Genomic DNA, 22,764 nt, shown 5'->3' on the forward strand with positions numbered 1-22,764 from the left:
GACGCATGGACAGAGACGGAGACGGTGAGGAGGAAGAAGAATGAAGAAAGAAATGAGATGGAAAACCAAAAATGGGTTAAATAGGTAGAGGAGTGATGGAAAGTAACAACATTTGAAAAAAAGAAAATAAAGAAATATGTTAATTGGTTATTGAGAGCCCATTGAAACACACCAACATGTATATTTTGTCTTTCAAAAAAATGACGTGCCATATGGAGAGCATCTCCAGTGTACAGCGTTTCTAACTCAGAGTACAGTGAGGTCACTGCCTGGGAGGCTGCCGTTACCTGGCACAGCTACAGTGGACACGGCTTCAGGCTGGCATAGTGTGTCCACCTTCACATGCTGAAAGGTTTTGATAGGTGCCGACTGCAGGTGCCTGGGACCGCACGCACGCACGCACACACGCACACGCACACGCACACGTGCACACACACAAAAACAGAGCAAAGTACACTTGAAGGAGTGCAGGCCCCCTCTTGACTTAGACTTGGCCGTACTTTACTGTAAGGGTAAAATATTAATGGCACTGGGAAGTGAGCAATAGGGCAGAAACTCTATAAAGGCAGCATCAGCAGTCCACCACTCAGCAGCAACATCACGACTACCTTGCTTCATCAGCTTTCAGATCAATAAATAGTTTTTGGTAATAGACGTGAAGGCAGAAGTGGAACAGGGTTCCTTTCGGGCATTTCATTAAAGGAATAATTTCTTTGTCTATTCATCCACTCTTTTTTTTGAGGGGCATTTGTATGTCTGTTCATGCGGCTATCGCAGGGTGAACAGATCCACCATTGGAGTCTTATCTAGTGTCTGCACACATGGCAGGACATGAACGTTTCGTTTGTTTGGGTGCGAGCACTCACCTCTTCCACTCCTCCTCTCCATCCCAGAACTCGTAGACCACAAAGGACAAGCCATCCGGCAACCTGACTGCAGTCACACTGCAGGAGGAGGGAATAAGTAGAGCTAGTTAGAGGAGAGAGATGGACCGAGGAGGAGAGTGGAGAGGAGATGGATGTGTCGCGAGAGCCGGGCCAAGGACTGTGTTGGAGAGCGAAAGGGAGAAAAAATGGTGGGAGAAAGAACATGTGCATGAGAGAGAGAGTGACATCAAAGGAATGAGTGATGATATATCAGCTGGGGTGGTTACAGTATGAAGGGCAGACAATTATTGTTTGCAGGGGGTGGAAGTAAATCAAGTTAACACATAAAAAACGGGCAGGAGCTGGCGACACAGAGAGGGGAAACAGGGAGAAAGGGCTTGAATAGGGATGGATGGAGGGTCATTAGCACATAGATATGAGGAGATGCTTATGGAGAAGGAATGGGGCGGGGGGGGGGGGTAAGGAATGTATCTGAATGAGAGTGAGATGCTGTCAGAAATGGTGACATATGAAAGGGTAAGCCAAGCTATGGCATGGATATGAGAAAAAGACAGATGGCTTCTGTCCCGAAGCACTTGCAGCGCATCGTATGCCACTCAAACCGTGGCCTTTTGTAACCTCACACTATGGTGATATTTTCCTGACACATGGCCCCTTGAAAATGTCATGTCATAATAAGAAAACATATTATATGGTATACTGTTCTCATTGAGGTTTATGGTTTATAGTGAACATATAATAATGAAACATACACAGCGAGGTGACCAGCTTTATGAGCTAGTAGTCAGCAGCGTTGCATCGTTAATGTTGCTCATCCACTTTATAGGTATATATATACAGTATATATATATATGTGTTTATAGGTGTAAACATACAGTATATATGTTAGACACTGTTGATTCCATGCTCACGTGTAGATGTGGCACAATTAATGTATAGAAACTCTCTTTCTCTCTCTCTCTCTCTCTCTCTCTCTTTCTCTCTCTCTCTCTTGTTGTTAAAAAAAAAGAAAAGAGCCTTACTGGCTTTGAAACACCAACCTTTCCCCTCTTCTATTATTTAGAGCAGAGCTATTGTTAAGTGTTGGGCTTCTCAACCTGCTGCACGTCTTCCATAACGCCTCTTAATGTGTCAAGTCCCCAGCATTGAAATAAAAAATGATCCATTGAGAAAACACCACTTGTAACTGATGTAATAGTCAAAAACTCAAAAAAGTCTTTAGTAGTCTTTATTTAGATTGTATAGTAGTATTAGTAGTACTCAGAACTTGGTGGGGAAGCATATGATTCATACCTTGACTTCATACCTTGACCTCTCCTCCTTAATAGACACATATATCTGTAATTGCTTGTGTGTGGGCAGGCATAACGTCCATTCAGAAATCCATCCAGAAACAGCTCGATCTATTGATCGAGCTGGTGCAATAGTAAGTTATTTGCAATTGAAGATTGATTCCTAAAGGATCAATAAGGGTTCTCCCTCATCCTTTGTCTGTGTAATCACACCCTAATATTCTAGTTTACTTGTGAATGTGTTGGTGTCAGGCAGAAGTTATTCAGGTGCACATAACTCCTAATGGAAAATACAATAACATCCATTTATAATGGGAAAAGCCTACGAGTGCGTCCTGAAGAGCATGCTGCAGATGGGACGGTTGTTTGAACAAGCTAAGGCTGGGAGACAACAACAAAGATAAGGTAATGAATGCTAGAACGCTGGCTAGCCTAGCAGTGCTAATGACCAGCCTAGGAAATGGTGAGGCAAGCTAGGCTGCTAGTAACTCCCTTAGGATTGGAGTGACCAACCGAGTCCACGTTGAATTAAGGAGTTTCCAGGCTCTGCTGCCACTTTCCAGCCCCTCGTTGGCTTTTGTCACACTCTCTTCTTACAAATCACTGCCGTTCAGTTACTGCCACTCGTCTGTCAATCTCCTGATCAGCTGTCCTCCTCGATAAGGAGCACATGTCAATCCCCGCTTCAGTAAAAGATATCGACTCTATCGCTCAGTTGATCTTTGTCTGCACTTTCCCTTGCACAGTAGACACAGCTACGTGAGGTGTAGAGAAGGAAATACATTATTTAAACAATAGGCTTAGAAGCCTATCACATTATATAGTCAATCCATTTATGAGTCTCACCGGCAAATGAGAAATGCAGACACGATAATCACTTCAATCAATCCATCCCTTTTATTATGAGGTAGGGCCCCTTGTCTTAAGCTGGGCTTGCACTCTAGAGATGGGCTTCCACTTGATACACATTCTTGTTCTGGTCATACTTGTAATAACATTGTCCTTGTCAGGCCACTGGGGGCAGTGGAGCCTGTCTTTGAATCATGGATTTGAATGAAAAAAGATGCAATGGATAGGCATACGTGATGATGCTGATGAAAACAGTGCCATTTAGCTGAAGGACACAGTAAGCAGGCTGCTGAACCACCCAGTGCTAATGCATGCTACTTCTAGCACACAGCTGAGGAAGAGGAAGGGAGGACTTACTGGAAGCAGTCTCGCTGGGCCGACACGTTCTTCAGGTACTGCTTAAGGGCTTCACAAAACTCCCCCAACTTCTTCTGGGAAACCACCATCTCCTGACGCACCAGCAGCAGGGACTGGGAGAGGATGCACAAAGAGACCATGAGACAAAGGGAGAGAGAGAGAGATACACAGAATGTGTATATATACACATATTTATAGAGAAAGGGAGAGAGAGAGAATACAACACATTATTATTATTATGATTATTATGCAACCGCGTGCAACGTCTACCAAAACACCAACATGATACAACAAGAGAAAGAATGAGAGCAAGAGAGGGTAAGATAAAAAATATAGTTTAGTGTGCAAGTTTGTGTGAGGTGATGTAATGTACAACGTATGACATGTGATAGCAAGAGACAGAGGCTTTTAGGTTGTTTCTGTTGTGTTTCAGGTTGGACGTTTAATGGTTTTTACGCTTACAATTTTGTCTTACACAAACCAAATCCCAGGCTTATATCAGGTCCACACCTCCCTCAGGCGCAGCACACTGCAAACAAGTCCAGAGGCTCAGCAAGAGAGCCCCAGAACACGTGAGCACCCGACGCACGTTTGGGATGCCGAAAAAAGTCCACTATTGATTCCTGGGCTTCTATCCTGCCAAGTGATTGGTTATCCCCTCAGGGCTGGTCCGTGGCAATCTAGAGGCCGTAGTACTTGGTAATGCCCTTTTACTGGCGCCATGCTGGGCAAGAAAAGGTATGACATCAATTACAACGCAAGCAGAAAGAACATGCCTTCCCGTAAATATGAAGCTCCAACCCATCACACGGAAGTGTGTTGGGAGGAAGAGTGGATACAGCCGACAGCCGTCCACTCTGACCCAAATAGCAACTGTTTAGTGACCTTCTTTGGCAGAGGTGATGGGAAAATTCAAAGCACACTTTACTCATTTTAAATGATGCCGCTACATATACAACAGGATCTAACCGTCTCTTCCTTCACCTCCTCCTCACTCCGCTTCCAAGTTTAATTTTTCTTCTTTCTCCACCACAGACACCCACACACATATGCCCACCTCCCCCCTGCACTCTCTCTGTCCTTATTAACAGCACAGCTCAGCGTATCCAGAACTTCCAGCTCGGTTGTGGAATAGGAAAGTGGGTTAACTCAGTTTGGATGGAACTCTTGGCTATTTGTTCTGCTGGTGTATTGAATCTGAAACATGGTGGAGCCGTAGTCAGCCAGTATTGTATTGTTTTGAGTATTGACTGTTTTATTGCCACATGATGGAATTTAAAAGTGTTCTGAGGTGGGGTTGATATAAAAAAGGTGTTATAATACACATTTAAACTATTAGCAGTACACTTGCTACAAAGCACTAATGATCGCTATGGGGCTGTCCGTTTCAGGGAATAGCAGCTGTTATCCATCAGCGACTGATGGAGGGCTTGGAGGAATTATGTGTGTGTGTGAGAGAGAGAGAGAGAGAGAGAGAGAGAGTGAGAGAGAATGCCCTGGCAGTGTCTATCTCTTACATTTCAGCCGTTTTAACACATGATTAGTTCCTCAACATCACAATTTATCCAACGTCATCACTGGCATCAATGGCTGCCATGTGTTCAGCAGCACTCCTGCAACATACCAGTTCTGCAGATTGACTATCCATCTGGTCATCACTTAACTAGGCTGTCTCTGGGAGCCGGTGTGGGACAAGGGGGGAATGGATAGAGAGAGAGAGAGAGAGAGAGAGAGAGAGAGAGAGAGAGAGAGAGAGAGAGAGAAAAACAAAAAACAGGAAATCTGTGTGTGTGTGTGTGTGTGTGTGTGTGTGTGTGTGTGTATGTGTGTGTGTGTGTGTGTGTGTGTGTGTGTGTGTGTGTGTGTGTGTGTGTGCATGTATGTGTGTGTGTGTGTGTGTGTGTGTGTGTGTGTGTGTGTGTGTGTGTGTGTTAATGCTCACGTTAGTCAATTAAGGCCCATACTGGAATACACTATGCTGGGGTGCTCTGCTTTCTTATACCTCAAAAACCACAGTACACTCGACTACATGTGGCACATACACACAAGCACACACAAGCCCCCCCACCCCCTCTCTCATGACACACACACACACACACACACACACACACACACACACATGTTACATGCTACATGACCCAGCAGCAAGTGAGTCAATTCAATATCGCTCCATTAATGGATTTGTCTGGTGCTGAACCCCAGGTTAATGGATGACACCGTCTATCAGGATGTAAATCAGCCATGATTTGTGTCCCACTCACCCCCTCTGGGGCGTTCTATAAACGGGCAGTTTGCCAGCCATTGACATCCATTCCATTCAACAAGTGTTTAGCAGCTCCCATAGCTGTCTCTTTATTCAGCTCTAGGGAGCACACTCAAACTGCTCTGGCTAGGTCATTTCCTCCAAAGGTGCTCACAAACGAAACAAGACCACAAGTTTGGATTCTGTGTTCACGCGCCACTGCGATATAGTGAAGAAAGTGGCTGTGTGTCGGGCTACACACTGAACGAGCCATTATTAATTCAGCAATTCCCCCTAATTTCACACTGCCTGACTTTTATGAAAGAGTAGCAGAGTAGCAAGAGTTCTCTGCAGAAGAAATTGAAATTAGACGTTCAGAGAGGGATGGATTGAGGAGGCAACAGAAATTGATTAGCCGGACCAGTAAAGAAAATAAATGTTTATGTAAATAGAAATGTTGCTCTGCACTTAGAACTGAATTATTACTGCCTAAAACACAGCCACTATCTTCCCTCAGAATTCCATCTGGGCGGCTCTCATTCTGTCCCTGAGCATGTTTAGTGTTAACACAGAATCAAAACTTGTGGATTTGTTTGTTTGTGGGTCTTTTTGAAGAAAACTACCTCGCCTGGGAAGATTGTATGCGCTAATTTGTGTTGGCAAAGGCAAAGATACAGCTGTGGGAGATGCTAAACACTCACTTGGAATACAATGGAAGTCAATGGCCAACTGCCCAATTTCTGTACGTGCGTACACTGTGAGGGTGAGGGTGAGACTCACTTGACAAAGTGTTTAAGCTTCCTGCTATGCTCTTTAGTCCAAACCAGACGACTGCTCATACTGCTCTGACCTCTGCTGCCTGGTCACACACTGCCCTGAAAGCTATGCAACGACAGAGGAACAAGAGGATCCAGAAAGCCTCGTCGTCATGCCGCTAGTTGATAGGTCAAAAGAACATTCTGTGTTTTATCTGATTTGATGTATTTTACATTTGTTGGGGGCCATGGCTAAATGCAGTTTAAAACATGTTTTCTACATATCACATCTTTTGCATGCTCCTTCTGTGTAATCTTTCATTCCTTTCTGCAGCGCTGTCTCTCGCTTTCCATGTCCTCCCAAACTAACCCAAAGAGACCCTTTCTATGAATCCTCCTACCAAACTCCCCAAAGAGACCCTTACCCAACATGTCCTCACAGAAGCCCAGGACTGAGAGGAGGAACGGCCAGGAGCCGCGTGCATCCACAGGGCAGATCGCTACACACTTTGGGACAGAGGTGTTGACTGGGGCTTTTCACACAGGCATCCCCCCTCTGTCTATGGCTCTTGCTTTTTGTCTTCCTCTTCCCCTCTCTCTCCCAGTGTGCTTGCTGAATGAAATATGCAAAATTCCTCACCATCGAGCACATAATACCATTTATGCATGCATGTGTGTCCCATACAGTAGGAGCCTGTGTGTGTGTTCAGTGCACTGCAGAGTTATCCCACTGACTGTGAAAATGGGTCTAGATGAAACTGGGGCAGCAGGGGGGATCACACCAGCCTGCTTGTTACCATGGGAACTAGGAAAGACGGGCTGCCCTCGCTCAAGACCTGGTACAGTTACTCCATCTTTATTTATTTATCTTTCTCTCTCTCCCTATCTTTCTCTCACACTGACTCAATCTCTCTCTCCCTCTCTCTTTCTCTCACACTCAATCAATCTCTCTATCCCTCTTTCTCTCTCAATCACCTAGCCTCAGGCATCAAGGCTTGTTAAAGACTTCCATCATTCGCAGCGAGTGCGTGCAGGTAGTGATGGACGGGAATTTTACATTACTTTTGTCAGAGCACTTGATTTATTGATTGCTGATGTAAAGAGAATTTCAAAAACAAATGCGACAAGTTATTTTCACCACCACCAATGTGAACTTGCTAGCTTACCATAGATGAGTAGACCCATACAACTGTTGCAAAAGGAATGAGGCAAATTAAATCGTGGGGTAACCCAGTGTTGTTATCCATGGTCAAAACAATCATACTCAAAATAACTTTATGAGCATGTTGAACGTAGTCTAAAACCTATACCCGTACAAATTAGCTGGTGGCTGGCATGACCCACTTGTCATAGTAGCCAATCGTATTAAGCTAGATCGATATTAAAATATCATATCAATAAATTAGGTCTCAACTGTTTTTCCTTGTTTCCCTGGAAGTTAGGGGGTACAGAGAAAATGACGCCATTGACAGAGAGCTTTGATGAAAATTGCTAGCTTTTCTATGCCCGAGCCTGATAACAGCCCTACATTTTTAAAAATAATTTACCCTCTGTGTCACTGGTGACTAAACACGTAACTACAACAACAGCTTATTTAATAGTCATTAATATAGACTAGCAGAGAGATCCTTCAAAATTAAGTATGCCACTTGCAATGATGTTTTTTTTCAATAATGCTTTTCAGGACTCCCCTCTCTTTTTGTTCCATAAAATATCATTAAATGAAAGGACTGCACCAAGGCTTCAGAAGGCCGTGGCCTACGGCAGTGGGTCCATTGGGTTCCCCAAGCAGAAATAAAAGGCCTCTCCATGCAGGGACGGTTATACGGCGCATGCAACGGCGTTCATTTGGAGGATACCAAACAAAATGTCGCTGACACTATGTGCTTCAGCTGTTGGCACATGCAGTTCCCCTAAAGCACAGCGAAGGTTTACGTTGTGGCTTCGCTACTGGGGTACATCCTGAGTCTCTGTCAGGGACAATGGAGGCATATACTGTACGTCCCGCAATGCAATGTTAATTATGCAACGAACTGCACCAGAAATAGCTGCCCTGTTCGTTGCTTCCAAAGGCTTGTCCAGAAATAGCGCATGACGTCTAGACCCTGATGTGCATCTTATTTAGATTCAAGGGATTTCGGTACAGTCAAAAGGCAAATCTGAGGATTATTGAGATCAACCATGATATTTTTTCATCAGTTAATAAGATAATCCAAATAGATATTTTTTAAATGTTACCAGCAAAAATAATTTTAGTCTCCATCAACACCGTGTTCAGTTTGTGATGAACATGCATCCTTTGCTGTGAATTAATCACATTTGCATATGCTCAGGAGGTGGAAAATATGCAAATATAGCATAACATATGCATGTGACATACATTATGTTTCTACCACCACGCGTGCTTAGAAAAGCGTCGGCAGCAAAAAAAACTAAAACAAACACTGAGTGAGTTGACTATTGATCACAACATTTAATTACCCAAATAACGAATCAGAAATGATAATCTATCATGCGATAATCTCAAGGATTATCACTTCAAATGTCAACCCGTCGGCTCCATTGACCAGAGTGCGGCGGCTTGCGCTGAAAGTGGCGGCGCTAATCCTGTCAGGATGAGTTATGGGAATGCTGTTGTCGCTGAGGCACAATGCAGGGCTTCCCCTGAATCCTTCGCCGCCTCTGAACATCTGACCCCTCCTCCGTTCCCGTCTATCTGCTGTTCCCATCGCTCTCTGGGCATTTCATTACGGGGCAGGGAGCCCCTCCCCCTCACACCTCCAGGCCCCCAGCGGACCCCGGGCAGCCGTCCCCAGCCCACCGCTGTCCCGTCTGCACTCCTGCCTCTTCTGTCTTCTGCTGGCTCTGCTTTGATTTGCTCCTCCATTATTTACAGTTGGGGAGCAAACAATGGCATTTTGACACGCTCATTTGAAATGCGCTGCATCGAGCCCAGCGTCTACTGTAGATAACAAGATGTGCCACGCGTCCCAGGGTTCCGTTGTTTGTGTTTTATACCGCACTGTTCTCCAGCGGTACGCCAGTGTTCTATCCCCCTTAGTTCCTGGAGAACCAACAAATCCTCACTTCTCTTTATCTGTAGCTGAATTTCCCAACATACATCCATGTCTCCCTCTGTTGCCTGGTAACGGGCGTTGGCATGGCTTGGTATTGGCAGGCCTGGGTTCCGTTCCAATGTGCCATTATGGTTGTGGATGACACTCTGGACTTGGGACTAGTTATGTGTGTCTGTGCTATGCTCTATTAACAGTGTAATGACAATGGGGACCGACCAAAACAGCACTCACATAGTGTGTGAGTCACTCTGCTGTGTGTGTGTGTGTGTGTGTGTGTGTGTGTGTGTGTGTGTGTGTGTGTGTGTGTGTGTGCATGTGTGTGTGTGTGTGCGTGTGTGTGTGTGTGTGTGTGTGTGTATGTGTGTGTGTGTGTGTGTGTGTGTGTGTGTGTGTGTATGTGTGTGTGTGTGCGTGTGTGTGTGTGTGTGTGTGTGTGTGTGTGTGTGTGCGTGCGCATGCGTGTGTTCACAGAGAAACTGCTGTCAGTGCCATCAAAGGGTTGCAGCATGTGGAGGTGATCACACTATGTCCACTGAAGCTGTGCCTGGGAAACAATCATGTTTTTGTGTATGTGTGTGTGTGTGTGTGTGTGTGTATGTGTGTGTGTTTGTGTGAACATCTAGGAGGGACGTGGTCCTCCTGCTGCCTAGTGCATGGAGCGGGGGGCCGCTGGCTGCTGCCACTCTGACATAGGGGCTGATTCAGATGGGGGCGGGGAAGCATTAATTAAGTTTTGATCCCCTCTACCCAGAAGTGACCCAGGGAGATGAAGTGGGAAAGGTTAGGGATAGGGTCTGGGGTATGAGGGATTGGGGCAAGCAAGGTCAAGAGGAGTGCTACCTGTTTGAGGGAAATCAAGATTGCAACCATGGAATGGAGAGAGCGCGACAAGAGATGGATCGTACTGGAGGGTTCAATCACAGGGCCTCACAGACGAGGGTGGAGGGGTTAAGTGGGCTCATAGAATTGACAATTTCATTTCTCATTTAATTTTTTTTTTTTCTGGCTTTCGACAGATGCAATCTCCTGTTTTTTGCTCCATTTGTGACCTCTGCCCAGCTCCACAATGCAGCTACAAGGTCATAGCTCTTGTACAAAAAGCCCACAATGCTGATATGATGTTCTCCAGCATCATTTTTCTGCTCTCTCTCACTCGATTACAGTATGCAGTGAAGTGCATCACAGGCTACCGCCCATATCTATATAATTAAGTTAATATTTTCGGTTGTTGTTTTTCCCTCCTGGGTGTTTATTCCTTTGCACGCCCTCACAGCACTGCTTTCTCCACTATTTTGACGTCCTGCACTGAGAAACCAGCTTATCTGCTCTATATATAGCTATAGTGTATAGTGTATAGCTGCTCCCATCCCACATCCCTACTTCTGAGTCTAAAAAGTATCAAATAAAAGCGCAGAGCTGGTGTGTGTGTGTGTGTGTGTGTTTATTCGTTTGAATGAGCAGACCCAGCGCGAGCCTCCGTCATGGCTCCGTCTACCGCCGTCCCTCTGAATAAAGACTGATTTTAGATGGTATGAAGCATTGAGACACTGGTGGGGCCTGTCGTCCCTCACACAGTGACCTGTGCCTCCTTGCTGTGTGACGAGTTAGAAATAACACCTCCTTCCTTTCTTCTTATGTGTTATTTCGGAGCAGCTATTAGCAGCAGGGTTTCCCAGAGCAGAGGCCGCTGCTGTGTGTAACAAATGCTTCTGAAGGAGTTTGTTTACTCACTGCGCTGGCGGTGCCGTCCGTGTCTGTTAGCCGCTGGTGCAGATCAAACCACACGGTCTGCGGCGCCGAGAAGAAGCACACAGAGAACAAAACACAACCACAGCGACATGTCAGGAGAGCGGAACACGACCAGCCGTAAGCAAAAAGAGAAACCGGAAGCCAGAAGCACTCAATTGCTATAACAACGTGCAAGAAACCAGACACGGCTTGACGGCTAGAGTGCAGACACAGAGGAGACCTCCGCTCCTCTCAGCCAAAACAGTGGGTGGAAGATGCAGGAGAATGATGTATTTTGTGTTCTTCGGTCTGTATCACAAACCAGCCAGCTACTGTATGGAGATGACAGCTCAGGAGGTGGAGCTGGTTGACTTGTAAGCAGAAGGTTGCTGGTTCAATCCCTTGCTCCTCTGAGTGGCGTGGTGTCCCTGAGCAAGACACCTAACCCTAACCGCTCCGGACGAGCTGGCTGTCGCCTTGGATGTTTGACTCCGGCGTCGGTGTGTAAGTCGCTTTGGATAAAAGCGTCAAAATGACGCAAATGTAAGATGTATGGTGTCATGGTCTGTTCACCAGCTCCCTGTCTTCTGTCTCCCTTCACAGGCTGACAGGATGGTTGTTAATGCTATGGTGAATGAGTAGTTTCATGTATTAGGGAGGTGTCCCCCATCTTCCTCAACCATTGTTGTACAATCCTCTTTGAGTGTATAGTGTATTATATTTACTCATGAACAGCCTGACACACACACACACACACACACACACACACATCCAGCCATGTACTCTCATGTATTCTTCATGAGGCTAAAGCCGCAGTATTTATATTTAGGGGACTGCCATATTACAGCACAATTTGCATGACAGGCTTAAAGAAAAAAAGATTTGTGTGATTGTTTTCTGTGTCGTGTAAACACATTCCAAATCTCACAGTCATGACGTAGCTCAGCACAGCTCACTCGCATTTGGAGTCTGTTAAGTACAGTTTAAAAAAAAACATCACAACTCACAGAGATATGAAGACAAGTCACTACAGTATGGAGACGTTTAAAGCAGATTATAGACGATTGGCATGTTGAAAATATCCAACGATCCATCCAACGATTTATAGACCAATAAGAGCCATTCTATTAAATACTTTATTGCATAGGTGGTCCAAAATGGCTGGAATTATTGTGTCGATTTGCTCCATATGGTTGTTGAATATTAATGCAAAACTATGCAGTTGTTTGGCATACAAATCACTTGGACTATGCTGCACACTATCTGGGCTTTAAGGACATTGAAATATTCAACACATACATTAACATATAGGATCAGGCCTATATGTTATTTAGTATCATGCTTTTTTTCATGTATTTTGCTCATCTAGAAAACACACACACATACACAAATACATATATACACACACACACACATCATACACCCCCCCCCCCCCCCCCCCCACACACACACACACACTATTGAAGCTAGAAAGTTCTGAGTGTGGCAGCACTCAATTTCAAACGTGCTAATTATTCAAGTCGAGACAGAGAGCTGGAGAGGGATAAAGAAAACAGGTTGAGAGATTGGGCGATAGAAGATTGAGAGCAGAGAAGTAGAGAGGGAGAGAGAGGGGAGAGAGAAGGAGTAGAAGGAATAGAGCAGGAAGTTGTGGGGAAACAGATGGCGATGGAATGAAAGCGCAAAACTGGGAGGAGGAAGAATAATATAACAAAGTGAGCGTCGCCAGTGTCAGACTTCAGGCCTCTAATTGCTTCCCCTGCTCTCCCTTCCAACTCTCCTTCAATCGCTCTCTCTCTCTCCCCTCTTTCTCTCCCTCATTCTCTCCCCCCCCTCTCTCCATCTCCCTCCCTATCTCTGTTCTCTCACTCTCCAGCTCCATCTCCCTCCCCATCTCTCTCTTCTCTCACTCCCCTTGCCTTTCCCTCTCCCTCCCTCTTTCTCTTCTCACTCTCCATCTCCCTTTCCCTCTCTCTCCCTATCTCTCTCCACTCTCCTCTCACTCCCCTTCCCTCTCTCTCCCTCTCTCTCTCCTCTCACTCTCCATCTCCCTTTCCTTCTCTCTCCCTATCTCTCTCCACTCTCCTCTCACTCCCTTTCCTTCTCTCTCCCTATCTCTCTCCACTCTCCTCTCACTCCCTTTCCTTCTCTCTCCCTCTCTCTCTCCACTCTCCTCTCATGCCCTTTCCCTCTCCCTCCCTGTCTCTTGCTCGCTCACAACCTCTGCTTTCATCTTCTCCCAGGGCTCCCAAATGATTGACCCCATCCTACTGCCTACCGCCCTCACCTCTACCCCCCCTCACCTCACCTCTACCTCACCTCACCTCTACCCCCCCTCACCTCTACCTCTACCCCCCCTCACCTCACCTCTACCTCACCTCACCTCTACCCCCCCTCACCTCTACCCCCCCTCACCTCACCTCTAGACGGCTCCTCCCTCCCCTTTCTACAACCTGTCACTTTAACCTTGTATGCTCTAAAGTTCTAAAGTTATGTATATGAATGTGTGTGTGTGTGTATGTGTTTGAGTGTCTGTGTATATGTTTGTGTGTGTGTGTGTGTGTGTGTGTGTGTGTGTGTGTACCTTGTTCTCCATGCGTCCGATTAACTCTGCCAGGCGGTTGATCTGTTGTTCCAGACCCTCTTTCCTGACCTCCACGACACCTGATGCAGACACATGCACACACGCACACACGCACACACACACACACACACACACACACACACACACACACACACACACACAAACAACAAATTATATGAAATGTTTTGTTTAGTTTGCTTAAAGGAGACATATTATGGTGTTTTCCCAACAAGTACACATAGTATATGAGTTCCAGAAAACATGTTTTTGAAGCTGTTTGCTGGAAATAGCTTTTAGGAAAAAACATCTTGCCTACCGCTGTTCCCCTCTGTTTCAGTCCCTTCAGAATGTGCTGTTTCTGGTGTCTGTAACTTTCATGCAAATGAGCTCCTGCCCATTGACTAATGAGATGTCAGAGTGAACCACAGCATGCAGGAGAAGTGATTGTTGCCGTTTTCAGACTCCCGGAGCTCTATATCTATATAATATAATATAATATATAGGTATCTATATAATATAATATCTAATATCACGGCCAAAAGCTATGCACGCCTCGGACGACATTATGAATCATAAAGACTGCGTCTGACGTCTCTGGTACTTCCACATCGGGTTGAGAAGGAATTGGGGGGAAGGAACAGATTGTTCCTTTCCAGAGTCCAGATTGAACCACGACATGGAGGAGAGAGGGATCGTACTCCCGGAGTGGAGCTGCCGCTGAAGCTCCCCCCGCCGGAGCTGCCGGACTGCTGCCGGACTGCTGCCGGAGCTCCCCCGCCGGACACCCGGATCTGAGCTGCCAGACTGCCGCCGGAGCTCTGGCGGCAGTCCGGCAGCTCCGGCGGGGGGAGCTCGGTGGCAGTCCGGCAGCGCTCGTCCGCTGGTCCACAAAATCGTATCTATGCTCTGATTGGAGGGGGATGGGGAAGTGGGTGGTAATATTCAAATGTAGCCCCCTCCTACGTAGGAGGGGGCGCAGAAACTGACTCTGACTTGCTTGTTTGGTAACTGTAGGCGGGGTACTTTCAGAAATGCATATCTCACTCAAAAAAGCATGTACGGACTTATTTCTAAGTTTGTATGCGTGTGGCAGCACCAGAGACCCAAAACAACACCCCAAATCCCAGGAAGTGTTGTTTTCATAATGAGTCCCCTTTAAGCCACTCTTTTGTGATAGCAACACCTAATAATGCTATTTGTTTCAACAAGTATTCAGAAATACATTTGGATATATATATATATATATATATATATATACTGATACAACAACAATTCCAAAAATGTGGAATCCTAAATGTGGAATCATGCAGTAGTAAACATTCTTAAAGCTAAGGGCCGCATCTCCAACCGTGGCAACAAGCTTTTAACGACAACATTATTTGCTCATTAAGAATATGTATATATTAAGAGTATGAAACCCTGGATAAACTGTTCTCAATATTAATTCAAAACTTTTGTATAGTTTGCATACTCTCTTGCTCATTCTCTTTCTGTTTGTATCCTAGAAGTCCGTCTTCAATAATTGATGTTAATGACGCATTGCACAGAGGCTGATAATAGGCCCTTCTATGTGGGTATGGGCGCAACGCTCTAAAGGCACACTGTCCATGGCTTCAACTCAAACAACAAATGAGACTTCCAGTGGTTAATACGTTGTATGTCTGAATGGAAATGAAGTGGATGAGCTGTTTTCTTTAGTATGTATGTTTATGTCATGGGTCCTATTACACCATATCTCACATTTACTTCTTGCTGGTTGATTGGTCACCCAAAGGTGATGTAGCCTCATTGGGCTACAGAGCTTTAGGCAATATGTATATATATATATATATATGTATATATATATATATATATAATATATATATATATATATATATATATATATGATTGGTCACCCAAAGGTGATGTTGCCTCATTGGGCTACAGAGCTTTAGGCAATATGTATATATATATATATATATATATATATATATATATAGGCAATATATATACATATATATATATATAATACATCATCATATGTGAATGAAATACATGGAAATGTGATTCAAGCCTTTCAACCCGAGCTGCCCCACCACAGCTTCACCAAGCGTAGGAAGAATGGAATAATAGAGAGTGAGATGGAGGACAAGAATACAATGAATGAATACAGTGCCAAGTCTAATGCCTTACCATTGCTACATCCTGTCTAGTCCCCCACTGTGTGTGTTTCTGTGTGTGCGTGTGTGCGTGTGTGCGTGCGTGTGTGTGTGTGTGTGTGTGCGTGCGTGCGTGTGTGTGCGTGTGCGTGTGTGTCAAATGCAGCTATCCCTTCGTTAATTCTCCTTGTTTCTATTACTTTGAGTCTGTACTCTTCTCAACTGCCACACTCTCTCCCCACTCCTCACACCCTCCTCCCTCCTCCCTCCCCCAACTCAGAGATAATTAGAGCTCACTGTAGGCTGTTCATTAAAAGATCTAAGTGCTGGCCAATTAGAAGACAGCTCTGCACACACACCCGTGCTTGTACATATACACACATGCACAAGCACGCACGCACGCACGCACGCACGCACACACGCACACATGCACACACACACACACACACACACACACACACACACACACACACACACACACACACACACAGGCTCACACACACACACACACACACTCACACACACACACACTGGCTCCCACACATACAGACACACACACTTTGCGCGACCATGCCTTTCAACATTGTGCTGTTCTCCTTCTACAGACCGAGAACTGTTTTGCTTGAGGGAGAAAACATTTGAGGCAAACCAGACGCATGTTGGCATTGGCAGATGAGAGGGGCAGAATGGAGGTTCTTAAACCAACAAACAGTGTTCTGTTTGCTTGATATTAGCTGTACCTGTATGTGTGTAGCTGCTGCCGCACACAAACAGTCACTATGACACAAACACACACACCCGCATGCGAACGCACGCACACAGCGATAACCATACAATCACAAAATGGAGCGCTAATACTGTGTGTTTGAGGATTGACGCTGTTGTGTGGATGGAACAGGGCTGACACTAAATGACAGCTCATTTAGGAAGAAGCTCTGTGTGAAGCGACAGGCTGCGGATTGAGAGAGGAGCGAGGTTCACAGGGGGTTTCATCAGCGACAACAACAAGAATTCAGCATCCTAGCTTTGAACAAGAAGGCGTGGTGGGCTATTTTTAACCCTCAGATCCGTCTCTCTTTTTACCCTCTTGCTGCTCAGACTCCTCCCATCTAACTCACCTCTCCTCTCCGACTGCTCTTCCACCCTCCCCTCCCTTCTCCCCTCATCATTTTCTTCTCTGCTCTATAGCTTTCTTGGTTTCTTTCATTCTTTTCCGTTTATCCCGAATATATCTATATGTCTGTATATAAGTGTGTGTGTGTGTGTGTGTCTGGGGTCTGTGTGTGTGTGTGTGTGTGTGTGTGTGTGTGTGTGTGTGTGTGTATGTCTGGGGTCTGTGTGTGTGTGTGTGTGTGTGTGTGTGTGTGTGTGTGTGTGTGTGTGTGTGTGTGTGTGTAATAGGGATTTGGCTGAGGAAGAGACGGATGGATTATAGAAAAAATATGAACAAATGACTCAAGGGTCTAGAACTAAATAATGCAGGAGAGTAGAGAGAGAGAGAGAGAGAGCGAGAGAGAGACCAAGAGACCAAGAGAGAAAGGTAGTGTCAGAGAGAGAGTTACATAAGAAAAGTAATGTATAAGTTTAGTGGCAGAGAGCGGTACAGAGAGAGAGGGAGAGAGAGAGAGAGAGAGAGAGAGAGAGAGAGAGAGAGTGAGAGAGAGAGAGTGAGAGAGAGAGAGAGATTGGGTACCCTCTGGCAGTGCACCATATATCTTTTCATGTATCTGAGAGTGATATCTATTATAGGTAAAGTGGCAGGTTTCAGTGCTGCAGCAGCGGCCTGTCGTACCTTCTGAGTGACAGGTAGGCAGAGAGCCCCCCTTTGAAAAGATAACAAACAAGCTAAATTTACATAGAGGAAGTAAAAGCTCCCAGGCGCCTCTTTTCTCAGCCTGGTAGCTCTCAGCGCCAGTTTTCAGCTCTGCCCTGCTACAGCTCTGCAGTCATAGAGCTGGTCCTTCAGCTACATCAACACACACACACACACACACACACACACACACACACACACACCCTGTCTGACCTGGGCCGTAGATGTGTCCCAGAACACTGCATATTTACATTTATATTGCATTTCATATTTATACCTCTGTCCATAATCTATATGATGATAACGATGATGTTTATTATCGTGTAACGCCACACAAGTGGCCCATCCCACACAAGACACCGATATAACTATACAAAGAGTGTAGTACGTACGCAATCACAATACACTGTATAATACAATACATCCGCCACCGGATAAACACACTAAAAATATTAATTAATAATAAAATGCAAATTAAATTTACATTTTCCTCTTAGGAAAAGCCTTTTCAATAAAGTCAGCAATCACCAAAGTTATATATTTGAATAGCCAAGCTAACATATATGTGTCACACATATAATGAACTTCTTTTACATCGACATTCTTGAATAACCATAGTCGCAAATCATGATAAAACGGACAATACAAAATAAAATGAATTTCATTTTCAATTCCATTAAGCTCACAGAAGTCGCACAGCCTATTCTCCTCGCTGCTCGGCCTGAATCAATGTGTAGAGGGAGAACTCCTGACCTTATCTGAGCCCATAGAGACCTCTTTCTCTTCAAGTTCTCTACAAGTTGTAAAGACTATAGTTTTCTGTACCAAACACATGTTTAATTTGACCAAAAAATGTACGAAGCTTAGGCATACTCCTCACTTCAGAAAACCAACACACTCTTTTTGAAGGATACCAGTTCTTTACCTATTGTAAGATCCATTTCAACTGTGTCTTTAAAAGCATCCTCACAACCCAGTCCCACCTATAGATCATGCACCTCACTTGCCCATGCTCCCATTTTATGCATGTCCCATTCAAACACCATTTTGACCACTCTATTGTCATCCATCCTCAAGGGCCTGTTCCACAACCCCATCATATATTCACTCCAGCGCTCTTTACAGGAGTCTCCAGTAGTAGCTGGTATCAGCGCAAATTTATCAACACCCATAAAATATTGGATGAGAATATAGATCTCACCTATAGTGTATTTGTATTCATACTACTGTCCATACTGAATATATCTTACCCAAAGTGCATTTATATTTATATCACTTTCCATGCTGAATATATAAGTATGTACTTTATCTATCTCACCAATTCTGGATTTATACTACTGTCCATACTGAATATGTATCACCTATTAGTAACATGTCCGTGGCAGCAGAACGAGCAAGTGAATGGCTGTGGGTAAGGAGAAAACATACTTCCTGGGGTGCAAGCTGAGGTAAGCCAGCTGACTAATGTGCTAACGTGTTTGTTTGGTCAGGGTTAGGGGTAGGGCTAGGGGTACGATGCAGGAAAGAAAGCATTTAGATGCATTAAATGTGGCAATGTGGTGGCAGCATTGAGGGGGGTGACTCCAGGACGCTGGTTTCATTGTTAAGCCCTCAGGAGGTGTCGTGGGCCTAACTTAACGAAACATCTGTGAAAGAGGGTGCCCACTTGATAACTCCAATGATATTCTGCTTACTGCATACTGCTGTATTTACTGCTGTTAGTTGGGCCATTTGTATCGTGTTTTTCACCTTTGGTTGGTGGCTTAGTGGCCAGCGTGCTTATAAGGTTGGTTTGGGCTGGGGCTTCTGAATATGTGTTTTCCTTGGATTTTGGCACAAGGGATTATAACATCTGATCCTGTGTATTAATGAAATACATTTATACTACTGTTATATCTCAACTATAGTGTATTTATATTTATACTCCTGTCCATACTATATATATATATATATATATATATATATATCACCTACAGTGTATTTATATATATATTAATACTGCTGTTCATGCTGTATATATATATATATATATATATATATATATATATATATATATCCCCTATAGTGTATTTATAATACTGTCCATACTGAATCCATCACCTTGAGTGTATTTACTGACTAAAATTGACTTTTCTTTATTCAGTCATGATTGCATGAGGATATTGTCTGAATCACTCAGTATAATTGTTGCAATAGCAACTGTTTCCAGGGTTACTGCCTGATGCTATCTGGCTGCCTGACCCCCCCGTGTATATGAAGAGATCTTCCCCCTGCTACACAGTGACACAGCTCTGCACAGCGGAGCGCTTGGAGAACATCCCATTACTGCATCCGCATTGCAGGCCCTTGTCCCCAGATCCAAGATGGCTGCGGGGCTGCAGGTTAGCTGCGTCCTGTGAACTGTGACACGGAGCAGGCTCACTAGGACGCTCCTGTGGCACGTCTCCGGAATGGCTGACTTTAGAAACTCAAACTGTCGAGCAAAACGCTTTAAGAAACAAATAGTTACTGAGGCTGTTTTGCAGGAAGACTTCCTCTTTTTCAAAATACATCAGGAAATAAAATGTATCTAATGTAAATATGTTTATTTCCCTTGTGTAAGATACGATTGATTCTGCATATTTGGGGCCATTTATTAGAAAGGAGAAATATTGTTCACATGTTCCAAGTCCTTCACAGGGTCTATCTGTGCCACACATTACGGAAAAGGACCACATGTCATAAATCCTTTACATATATCAGGGTATATCTGTGCCACACATTAGGGAGAAGGACAACGTTATATATCATGTCATGTCGCGCTGTCAGAGAGCACCAGGAGTGAACTATGCTTTGTCAGAGACGGAGCAAATGGCATTGTAGCTGAACCGTAGATCACTGCCTACAGTAGAAACTAAATATCAGTGAGAATTGTATTGTATTGAAGAGGGTGACACGTGATTACCTCAGAAAAAAAGGATTGATTGTATTTGATTGTATTGTAGAAACTAATATCTGTGAAAATTGTATTGTATTGAAGTGGGTGACACATGATTACCTCAGAAAAATATGGATTGATTGTTTTTGATTGTATTGCTAACCAGATCTAGTACACCCATAGATAACCAATTTGCTCATGTATTGCCAAACATGCTATTCAGTATATAACACCAGTACTGTGTTGTTGTATAAAATGCATGGTACAGCACACAAGTCGGCTGAGAGTCTATTGCTGCTGCATTACATCGCTGCTGAGGGGCTTCCACTACATGTCTCTATTATTGAAGCACTGTAAATCGATCAGCTCTTTCTCCCCTCCACCAATCACTCTCTTTATCAATAATGTCTCTGACAACAGCTCAATGACCCAGAGTTCATTACAGATAACTCTGACACCGGGCTGCAGGACTGCAGACATGTATAGATTCTAGTATGTCCTCTCCGACTGAATACAATAAGCACAGAAAGGATCTCAACAAATAGTCTTAGTCTCATTACTCATATTGGTTCAACAAGTCATTATTTTATAAAATCGATTCAAATGGTATAAAAATATAGTTTTTGCCATATTTTGGTGTTGGCTTCTCGACACTTTCTGTAGTAACTGTATGAATCATATTGGAATAAATTATTAATCAATATACGGTACCTTTCCTATTCAAACTATTTGTATTGCTCAAATTATTGATTAATTATACCTAAAACCGTTATAATATCTATTACAACCTGGCATACTTGGAGCTGTCCTTGAGTAAACAGAGAGCAGCCAATTTGGCAATAAGTCATGGCGTTTAGCAGAGATAGTGAAGAAAGATAGAGATTATATTGATTGATGAACGGCTTTATCCAAAGCGCCAATACCTTCCATGGGCTCATGTCAAGAGAATGAGCTTTACTTTACTTGTATGTGTGTGTGAGTGTGTGCGTGCGAGTAAATGTGTGTGTGTGCAGGTATGCGGGTGCACGCACGTGTGGGTCTGTGAAAAAATGTGTGTGTAAAAAAATGTGTATGTGTGTGTGTGTGTGTGTGTGTGTATATGTGTGTATGTGCGTGTATGCGAGCCCTTGCGCGTGTGTGCGTGTGTGCGTGCGTGTGTGTGTGCGTGCGTGTGCGTGTGTGTGAGTGTGTGTGTGCGTGCGTGTGTGTGTATATGTGTATATGTGTGTGTGTGCGAGCAATCGCGCATGTGTGCGTGTGTGTGTGTGTGTGTGTGTGTATAGTGCTGTTTAGAGGCAGCGGGCTGTTGACAAGGCAGCCAGCAAGGGGTAAGGATGGAATTAGGAGAGCATCTGATGGACAAATTGCCGCCGTTGTTGCGAGAGATGGCTCATTAGCACTAATGTTGTGTGTGTACTAATGTTGTGTGTGTACTAATGTTGTGTGTGTGATATTTTCCTAGCTGAAAACACACCTCCTCTGTCCTCCCTGCTGACTTGAACTGCCCTCAAGCAAGGAGTTTGTTCACCGCAAAGCATTCTGGGGGGGTTTAAATGACACATTTAATATGGAAATAATTAGTGCTCCATTATTTAAAAATCCTATTTCTTCTGATCTTCTGTGAGTCTCCACAGTGTACAATGTCAGCGTGTATGTTTCTATGTGTATGTGTGTATGTGCGCACGTTTGTGTGCGTATATTCTGTGCATATGTGTGTTTTATACACCGTTTTATCGAAGGGTAAATTAACCAATTAATCACCCTCTGGGTGAGTGAGTGAGTGAGTGAGTGTGTGTGTGTGTGTGAGTGAATGAGTGAATGAGTGTGTGAATGAGTGTGTGTGAGTGAGTGAGTGAGTTGTGGTCTCACCTGAGGCGGTGGTGAGGGCCCTGGCGGTGTCCTTGACGCTGACTCTGTTGTTAGGGGGGTAGTCAGGCACAGCGTTGTCATAGCGCTTCTCAGCCATGCGCGGGCTCCCCTTGGCTGGGTGGTGTCTGGAGAGGTGTCACACGGAGGGTGGTGTGAAAGAGTGGGGAGGAGTTGTCGGAGGTGGGAAACACTTAGCAGGGAGTTAGAGAACAGAGGGGCCGGATGGGAGAGAGAGAGAGAGAGAGGAAGGACAGAG

The 22,764-nt window shown here is 44.6% G+C and overlaps 1 protein-coding gene across 1 annotated transcript in view; it reads right to left on the reverse strand.

The window, feature by feature from the left end:
- necab2 (N-terminal EF-hand calcium binding protein 2) overlaps positions 1-22,764 on the reverse strand; it is a gene marked incomplete at both ends in the record, with an annotated part of 55,658 nt that overhangs the window by 42 nt on the left and 32,852 nt on the right. Inside the window, 6 exons of the mRNA XM_084477848.1 lie at positions 288-379; positions 867-944; positions 3,386-3,498; positions 11,191-11,247; positions 13,772-13,851; positions 22,509-22,633. Of these exons, the coding sequence (XP_084333974.1) occupies positions 288-379; positions 867-944; positions 3,386-3,498; positions 11,191-11,247; positions 13,772-13,851; positions 22,509-22,633 (545 nt within the window). The remainder of the gene's footprint in view (positions 1-287; positions 380-866; positions 945-3,385; positions 3,499-11,190; positions 11,248-13,771; positions 13,852-22,508; positions 22,634-22,764) is intronic.

Source organism: Micromesistius poutassou (assembly GCF_964030765.1).
Source record: "Micromesistius poutassou genome assembly, chromosome: 13".
Taxonomy (NCBI): domain Eukaryota; kingdom Metazoa; phylum Chordata; class Actinopteri; order Gadiformes; family Gadidae; genus Micromesistius; species Micromesistius poutassou.